This window comes from Stylophora pistillata, chromosome 9, assembly GCF_964205215.1.
Source record: "Stylophora pistillata chromosome 9, jaStyPist1.2, whole genome shotgun sequence".
NCBI lineage: Eukaryota > Metazoa > Cnidaria > Anthozoa > Scleractinia > Pocilloporidae > Stylophora > Stylophora pistillata.
This window is the reverse complement of record NC_142527.1, coordinates 22,730,201-22,740,072: the sequence shown is the minus strand read 5'-3', so window position 1 is coordinate 22,740,072 and position 9,872 is coordinate 22,730,201. Positions and strand designations below refer to the sequence as shown.

Genomic DNA, 9,872 nt, shown 5'->3' with positions numbered 1-9,872 from the left:
AAAGTATTCGGCCCGCACGCTGATCGTAGATGTCGTTCGTAACTCATCCATGACGATTCACGGCTCGCCTGATGAGTACAATTAACAAGGAATACCCATGGTCAGGTAGTATAGGCAAAACTCCTGAGATCTAAATTGCTTCAAGTCACGGTTCGACATCAACGGAACATTGACAATACCGTGTCGTTAAGATAATAAGAAAACTTAACAAGGATATTTGACGGATGAAGAGTTCCCGCGATTTAAATAGTCAGCGGTGAGGCAGCTATTCAATTATTATGCAGGTATGGTTTACGATTTTTATACAATCAACCAAGTGACAATTCCCTAATTATTTGGCAGGCAGTGGTATGGGGTAGTAAATCGTTGGATTTAATTCTAAGATGAGACTTGAAAAAGGTATCTTTAGTTAATTTTTATTCCTCTTCTTTTGTTTGCACGAAGGCGATGTGTATGTACGAGCCAATTAGACTGTACTGCGAACCACTTCCTTATTCGCATCTCAGTAGCGCTACCGATCTCGGACTTAAAATGTAACCATCCATCGGCATGCATTAACAATATGTTTTCCCTTAGATCTAACTTTTATTATTTAAAAAGAATGGGTTGGGGTGAAAACTGAGCAAACGACACTTAACTACTTTGCTGAAAGAAAAAAATAAAATTCCATCAGTTCGTAACGAAATTTGCTGAATAATCACTTGATCATGATGAGCATTTTGTTACGTCTGCTCTATACCTCTGATCCAAGGCTCGGCACTAACGTTAATCAGCAACCCACAGACTAGTAGAAACTCCGTGTTGGCACTGAAGTGGTTTTCGATTTTCGATCCACTGGCCAGCCGTTTGGCTAGTAAACAAACTGTAATTGTTGTAACATCTAAGTTGTCACTAGTCACTTGGCTAGTAAGTTGAAAAGTTGGTGTCGAGCCCTGCTGATCTCCATTTTACATTTCTCATATTATCCTCCCTCTGCATGTTGTCTAGGGTGTGCTTTGTGCATTTGATCGAATGCCGTCTTTTATAGAATGGGTTTGTAAAGCGAACAGTATTTGTGTGTGGCTTACATTTGTGAGGAAATTGCACTTTCATCTACTTCTCTCATAAATTAGCACTTCACCATATAAACTGAAGTCTTAAGGATATTAAAAATCCTACCCCCAAATTACATTGCTGCCAAAGTTAGAAGTCTCAAAGGTCATCTACATTTACTCCCTCATAGGGAAGAACAAAATTGTTGGTGAATTTTGTAAGAGAATAATTGAAGCATTCATGCAGATCATTCTCATTTGCGGAAGTAGTCTGATAGCACTACAGCCAACTTAGGCTAGGTTGTTCAAAGGGGGTCAACGTTAATTTAGGATTAAAAGTTAACCTTGACTTTAATTTCTCATGTAAAAGAGTATGTGGGACAAGAAATATAAGTGATAGAAACCGACGTCTCGGTACACCTTGCGCCATTATCAAGGTTACATAATTAATGGTAAAATGCGGTTTGTGAAGAGACTAAGTTGAAGCGAATTTGCATGAAGCGTGTTAAGCAATTGTTCGTGTCCCTGTGAAGGGACACCGTCACGCGCGTTGAGGGACACCATCTATTTACAGCATTATTATCCAACTACACTCCGTAGAGTACAAATAACACCATAGACGAGTACAAATATCACGCGGTATTTGTACTCCAGAGAACCGGTTGGACAGGTTTTCTCGCATCGCGCAAGCGAAGAATGGCGCTGCGCGTTTGTGACTTCACGAAATTTTGACCCCCTAAAGCGATTAGGACAAACAAACAGGCTTCTCGAGTAAATGAATATGGGCGATGATGCGCCCATCTCTAGTTCAAACGCCTCTAAAGCTCATATTTTAAATCAAAACGACGGTGTTCCTGGCTCAAAGTTCGAGCAAAACCAAGAGAACTATACAAACACACAATTGAAGCGTTGGTTAAAGTGTAGAGGCTTGAAATTGAGCGGAAAATGAGCAAACCTCATAGCATGTGTTCGTGACTGCCTCAAGTCGGGAGAACATTATGTAGTTGATTCAAGTATAGATGATGGGAAATGGCTTCAGGCGAAGATACTAAAGGAAAGTAAACTCGATCTCGTGAAACTTAAGGATCTAACAGTTCAATGTAAAAAGGGGTTTGACAGGCCTACACGACTCCCCAGCGCGTGTTTAGAATAGCCTATTCAAAGTTTGGCCCTCACGAGTATGTCTTTGAGCGATCACCCTCATTTTTAAGACGCGAGTGGCGGAATTTTGTATAGTTCGCTCAGTACTGGTTGTTTCTATTAAATGCCAGTGTCTCATGAAAATTTGCTTTAGGTCTGGCACTGATGGTTGGTATTATGTAATAAAAGGCAAGATTAATTGGTTCGTGTTCGGTTTCTGTTGAAGAGCTAGTTTCCTGTTTTGAAATTCACCTCTGAAAGGGTTGTGTTAATGAGGGCCTCTGGGTGGCCTCTCTTTCGCAAATGCGCTTTGAAATTTGCAATTTTCTCTTCTAATATTGTTTGAGAGGGGTTTGTTCTGAGAAGTCTAAGGGCCTCTCCTTTTATTAAGCCTTTCTTAACTCCTTGTGGGTGACCACAGGCAGCCCAAGCTCTCTTATATAAAACAGGCGAGAACAAATCATCAATTGTTTTCCTTTTCTAGAGTGGGTGCGAAAATATGGAATGGCATCCCCCCTGAAATTCGTAAGCTAAGGAAAGCACCTTTTAAACGTGAGCTAACTCACTTGCTTTTGAAAATTCTTGAAATTGAGGAGATGAATGTTGACTTGCGCTACCTTGACCTTTCTAGCTTATATTTGTATTTCAACTGATTAGCTTTCTCTTTGACCTGTTATAAACTCCCTTGTGTGACTGGCTCAGTTAAAACCTTATACATGATTATCACTACTATTATTTATTATTTATTTTCATTTACTCATTTATTTATTTATTTCATTGTTGCGTGTGTGTGTGTGTGTGTGTGTGTGTGTGTGTGTGTGTGTGTGTGTGTGTGTGTGTGTGTGTGTGTGTGTGTATGTGTGAGAGCCTATACAGTGTCTGTTTAGGTAGCCCGCCTAGAATAGCTTTGCTAACTGCGGGCTACAAAAGCCTTTATTTCTTTAATTTTAAAAATAAAGTCAATTAAAAATAAAGTCTTTGAGAACCACACAAGGAACACAATTTGCATATCGATTTAGAAGGATTTGTATAGGATTTTCTACAAGATAGCCGTAGAGATAGTTAAAAGTGAAAATATTAAATAAAAATGGCTTACCTTATTCCATACGTGTGTTGCTTGCTCCTGGTGTCGTTAATTTACCGATTTCACTTGATTTAAGCGGTTTTTTTTTAATCCTGGTTTTCTCTTCTTCTTTAAGATGTAGGTATCCAAGAATGTTGTTTCCTTATCGGAAATTTCAGCCGTAAATTTCATTGTTGGATGACGATTGTTTGTTTTTTCAATGAAACGTTCTATTGTTGCTTTGCTTGTACTCCATAGCGAGAAGATCATCGTCTATGTAACGTTTTCAAACAAGCGGTTTGAAAAGGCTTTTGTCAAGGATTTCAGTGTACAGCACAAATATAAGTATTGTAGATACAATGAATATATGAAGTTCATGTATTTTGAACTGCGGTATTAAATACGCATGATGCACGATCCTTCGCAGTAGATAGCGCTATATTTATGCAATAGCGAGAAATTCAGTTCAAAATAAATGAACTTCATATATTCATCGTATCTGATTTATCATCACGGGGTTTATTACGAATCAACTTAACGGCCTGCTCCCAGTTGGCTTGTTAGCTCAATTGGTAGAGCGCTGCACTAGTATCGCAGAGGTCAGTGGTTCGAAACCCGTACAGGCCTGATTTTTTTCAGGTCTGGTTTTCGCTATTGCATAAATAGCGCTGTCTACTGCGAGGATCGTGCATCATACGTATCTATAACCGCAGTTCAAAATATGTGAACTTCATATATTCATCGTATCCAAAATAGAAACAGCAACACGACAACGCGCCAATTCCGTTCCGCTCCGCATACTTCTGTCACGCACTCCCCGTAAATAAATATCCGCGAAATTCGCCCGCACTGTAATAACAATTCGGCATGTTGGATGATAAATAACTTATTAGACGTTTTGTTTTGTAGTATCGCTGAGTATTTTTATTTGTTGTTTGTATTTTGACTCGCTCTACGGACTCATCAGATACGGCACAACTCGTAAAAATACTCAGCGACACTACACGATAACTGAGATATATTTACTCCAAAGAACATGACACTGCTGTTCCGAACAAACCCTTAGCACGCTTCAATGTAATCAAGAAATGCATAAACAAGTTTGACTGCCTTGTTAATGAAATGCTGTGTATTCACGATCTTAAACCAGCATTGAATGTACAGTCGCATTCTCTTCGTGCTAAAGTATTCATGTAATTAGCTTGGCACTCTTTTACGCAAATTCGCTTCAACTTAGCCTCTTCACAAACCGCATTTTATCATTAAATGTGTAACCTTGATAATGGCGCAAGATATGCACCGAACCGTCGATTTCTATCACTTATATTTCTTGTCTCATGTATCTCCAAATCGTTTCTTATAAAAGAGTGTGAATAAGAACTAAGGTATTGTTTGGTCTTCCCTCAGTATGACTCGAAACTAATGGGAAAAAATGAAAGAAAAATTCCTTTGCAAAGTTATAAAACTAAAATTTACGGCAAGAGTACCATATAACCGTTTTTTTTAACTACCCCGCCCTGCAGTATAGGGCCCAGTTGTTCAAAGGCTGATTAGTGCTAACCCTGGGTTAAATTTTAATCCAGGTTTCTATTTTTCTTTGTTCAAAAGCTGTTTTGGATAATTTTCCCAATTCTTTTTAGAGCATTTAATCATCAAATTGTAGACAAATGTAATGAAACTCAATTTTCTTTTAAAGTTTTGAGATCTGAAATCAAATTTCACACTAACCCTGTATTACTTTGACCCACCCTCAGCAACCCGGCCTTGGATCTGCATGAATCCTTGTGAACATTCAAGGGTTGGAAAAATGGTACTTTGGATATTATTTGCCTAATTACTGGCAAACTATTCTCCTGCTTCTCCTACGGTTTGAGTTAGAAAATGAAGTGTCACGATATGATGTTAAGATCCCATGGCCACATATTTTAACCTCAGCCATCTACATTTAATTATGACTGTATCTTATCAAATATCCAGTAATTGTTGTGAATTATTCCAAGAGGATCTGTAGTATGCTATCAGGTTATCAGTTGTCTCCTTCTCCATGCACTAAAGAGATTTGGGCATCACAACCAAACTCTTCATGATCACCATACAGAGTTACCTTAACTCTTCCAATATCAGAGTTTAGAACTGTCTTTCATGAAAGTATGACGACATTTTTTATTGCCCAGCGTCAATTTGTCTATCAGTTTTAGCGACAATTTCTCCCCCCTCCTGCATTATACTTTTTCACACAGTAATTTAATTTGTTTGAAAACATGTTTGCTGAAGGGTTGCCCCATTCAGAGTGACAATGTTCAAGGCATTCTTTAGAAGGGGATCTTTTGATCCATTATCAAGTGAGGTAAGTGAAAGATAATGAAAGAGAAGAGTAAGTGCATGATACCCCAAAAGGGTTTGGTGATTATTTTTTAATAGATAATGTCCAGCAAGAAAACAGGAAAAACCAAGAAATATAAATACACATTCTTTTAGCTCACTGATCTTTATGCCTTAGGTGAGCTATGATGTAAAAATTTACAGACTCTGCCATTTTCCTCAACCCTTACACTCGCTGAAGTGTAACATGTAGCTTCTCCCGATTATTATGCATACATTACTCAAAACTCGATCGGTCATGAGAATCCTGGAACTTGATCAAACACCAAATTCTTTGAACTAAAATACAGGGAAATGTGTAGCAGCAAGGGGAGGGAATAAACAATTTGATCTTGAGAGTTAAACGGGTAAATCATTTCGATCAATGTTATTTACAGTTTCAAATTTCTTGTGGCCTACAGTGCATTATGCTTCTATTTTTCATCAGGCCTATACTGAACATCAGGCAATTTTAAATTAGAGCCACCATAACATGATGTTTCTTGACAGTTATCCAGATAGTGGAACCTGAATTTAAGGGATATGAGGGTGAAAGGTGTTTGTTAGGGAATTAAAAAGCTTGTTCGTGAGATAAATTTCAGTGAGTAACAAGAATTATGCTGAACATTTCATTTTCAAAGGTGTAAGTTAAAGTATGATCTTTATAATTCCCACCATAACCTATTTCCTACCATTTGCGTTCAACCCTTGAAGCGTGAACATTTTTTTGTGCATGTTTATTTTTCAATCAAGACAGTTTCCCAGACAACTGTGACGATTGGACTAATGAAAATGGAGCACGAAGTTTGTTTGACTAACATTCATAGTTTCGTGCTCCGAACGAAACATTTTCATTGGTCTAATCATCACAGTTGTGTGGGAAACTGTCTCGCTTGAAACATAAACATGCACGAGAAAACGTTCACGCTTCACGGTTGAACGCAAATCAGGTAGTACACACTTTATAATGACTGGTTCACTAGTTCTTTCATGAAGGTGATAAGACTAAGAAATTCACAAGACTGACCTTTATACCGAGTATCACTTAATGGGTATATTTTAATTACATTTGTGTCTCTTGTATTAATTTTTTTATTCATATACTGATATTACTCTTTATATTTATTAATCTATTAAACTATATTTTTTATTTTAATTTTTCTTTGACAAATTTATAGGTTGACGAACTAACTGACTTGGACAAGTTGTACATGGCTTTAGCTGAAACTGGTCTAGAGTACGTGTGCGACTTTGATGCACTTTGCTACAGTCTCAATATTACCAGTCTAAAAGCCTTAGCAGAGTACAATGCAGCAGGCAGCACTGTTTTAGCTTCTGAAAAAATCTTAAAGCTGAAGAGAGAAATAAAAAGTAAACACCTCAACTTCAAAGATCTTTCCATTAAGGTATTAACAAGTACAATTCCAGATATAACTATAGTTCTAGTCTCATTGTTAGGGTTTACACATAACAATGATTAGCGTGCCTACTTGCTGGAGATAGTTTTTGTTTTTAAGCACGAGAATCTGCGCGGCGAATATTCGAACGCCCATGGGGTTATCCTTAAGGTTCTCGAAGTGGGTTGGCCGGCAATGAAAACTTTTCACCTCGGTCGTTAGTGCCGACCTCTCTACGTTCTGTTGCACCCATACAGACTTCACGTTCGGTACCTAAGAGCTACTGATTTCTTTTTTTTTTTGTTGCAGAGATACAAACAAAGTAAGGTTTTTAAGACTTGCAAAATGAAGCAAATTCCGGTTATTTCCAAGAAAGACATAGTCGTTACTCGCACCTTGCAGCAGGGTCTATTTAAGGGACAAGTATGCGAGGCCTTGTTGACTTTGCCGAATGGAAGACAGGTTAGTTGCTACCACTAAATTTTATTTTGTTATTTTCGTGGGTCCGGTTTGAGTAACTCTTTGGCGACATAGAAAAACCTTGCAAACCCCTTTAAGAAGTAACCTGCCCACAGTTGTACAAATAATTGTTACCAAATACAAAAAAAGAGTTTAATTTACTAGAGAATGAAAACTTATTATTATGTGAAAGGATGTGCACAGTACTCGCTTTGAAAAAGAGGCCAAATGTAAATCGCAAATGGGCTATTGCCTAGTCACCACAGAGCGTTTGTCTGGCTTACATTTTGCAGTGGTCTCTGAAGAACTGAGGATTTACTTCATTCGATATACTCTTCTTCGCTCTCAGTCTGTTTTTGCATTGATGTTTCATTCTATTACATTTATTTTAAATAATTTGTGATCATTGCAATCTCATTGGCTCTCTCAGGTGCGATTTATTCCCAATCACTGCATTTTATGCTTCGAATCGCACCTTTTCTCCAGCCGACGGGACAGCTCTTCTAAAACACAACAAACAATTAGAATTTAAGGCTTGTTTAAAGAAATCAAGCAAATTGCAAGGGAATGAGAGACAATTTTTGCAACTTTTTACAAACGATGAACTGGATCAATAAAATATTTGTACAGACTAAAAAGAAACTTGTATTAAGCGACTGAAGTTTGAGATTTTAAAATGGATGTAATAAAGTAGAAATTGAACTTCGTGTCGTGCAATTTTGGTCTGACATCATAATTTGGATTTCAAAATTAAACTCGCCCTATACGCACTCGTTTTATTTTCAAATCACGCGTATGATTTCAAACCAAATTGCACTCCACTCAGTTCAATTACCAGAACGAACTAAATTTGATTTAATTACCCAAATTACTTTAATTCCCAGTTGGGAAGTAGGATCCTTTAAGAGCACAAATTCTAAATGTATAATTCGCCGTAGGCTTTTTAGGGCGTGACTGCAGTTGTAGTCCATGTCATAGTAGATAATAGTATAATTATTAGCACAGTTATTGTTAGTAATATAACTATTATTAGTAGCAGTATAATAAAGCCAATAACCCTGAAGAGTGGTGGATCCAGACCTTGTGCTAAGGGGTGGGGGGGGGGGATTTTTGTGTGTGTACACTTGTGGCTTTTCTTCCTAGCGTGTATTTTGATTTTTTTTTTACTTTAAATAATAAATTGGAAGGGATCTGGGCCCCTCCCCTAGATCCGCCACTGCTGAAGAGGAAAGTCCAACTGAAATTTCATTGATCTGAACATTTCGGGCACATTTGTAATGAGAATTGTTCAAAAGAATCTAGAGTATATGTTAAAATAACTTAATGCATCATTATCATTGTTTTATTCCTGGACAGGAAAAGGTTTGTCTTCGGTATCAAACATCTGAAGATCAACACTTCCTGCACCAAGCAGACATTGCAAATCGACTTCGTCATGAGAATATTCTCGATTTTTACGGCGTGGTTATTGCTAGTTCTTATTCATCATCCGTGGCATTAGTAAGTTCTTTTAATCATTATAAGAGTTCGCCAGGAGCAGTTACATCGTACATAGGATTGTTTAGAACGAAATATTTGATAGCCTCTTTTGAGTTTATTTCTCATGCTTAAAGGTTCTTTTAGGACGTAATTCTGGTCAGACATAAACGTCAGTTTGAATGCCCTTAATTCGGTCACCTGGATATAACGAACAGTTTTTTTTGTCGGAGAAAAAAGCTTGCTTTCATATATTTTGCTTTTGTTTCTCAAAAAGTGTCCACCTCTCTTGTTTTTGTTGGTCAGTATTTTTGTTTTTATTTCGAGAACTTAAGTGATCCCTTTCAACAGAATTTCTCGTCATCAAATGGCACAGCCGCAGCTGTGGCTGTCCTTTCAGATTCTTATTCCATTCCCTAACTTTTCTTTTCTTGTCATTTCTAGGTAGAGGAATTTGGGGAGTATGGAAACCTCAAAGAATCAGCAACGAATCATAGTATTGAAAGCCTGTGTAGATTTACAATTCAGGCAGCAACGGCTCTTGAATACTTGGAGAAACGAAATGTTGTCCATCAGTCAGTCAATTGGTTTAATATTATGGTTGTTGCTGGTTATCAAGTAGGTTGGAATTGTAATTCAGTTGCAACTACACGTAGAATGTGCAAGCCCAGCTCGTGTATTCTACCATTTAAAGAGCAACTTGAAGTAATGCTACGCTCCTATGTGTAGAACCTGTTCAAAGCAGGTTAGGTATCTTTTGACGTGTTCAACATCACAATGACAAAAGCGCACATTTGAGTGACGAGTTTAGGTTGCTAACCCTTACTGTGACCCTGCCGACATTTGTGAATGTTTTTTGATTGTGTTTTCGGTGCCACCTAGCGAAGGTGGTGCAAATTTAATGTATGATTGCTGAGCTGAAATATTAAGAAATGATGAATTGAT

At 37.7% G+C, this 9,872-nt stretch overlaps 1 protein-coding gene across 1 annotated transcript in view; it reads left to right on the top strand.

Moving 5' to 3' along the window:
* Window positions 1-244: 244 nt before the first annotated feature.
* Window positions 245-9,872, top strand: part of LOC111344497 (uncharacterized) — a 27,285-nt gene continuing 17,657 nt past the window's right edge. The window contains exons 1-6 of the mRNA XM_088732794.1: window positions 245-399; window positions 5,509-5,581; window positions 6,774-7,001; window positions 7,302-7,454; window positions 8,808-8,951; window positions 9,372-9,545. Of these exons, the coding sequence (XP_088588920.1) occupies window positions 5,531-5,581; window positions 6,774-7,001; window positions 7,302-7,454; window positions 8,808-8,951; window positions 9,372-9,545 (750 nt within the window). The 5' untranslated portion in view covers window positions 245-399; window positions 5,509-5,530. The remainder of the gene's footprint in view (window positions 400-5,508; window positions 5,582-6,773; window positions 7,002-7,301; window positions 7,455-8,807; window positions 8,952-9,371; window positions 9,546-9,872) is intronic.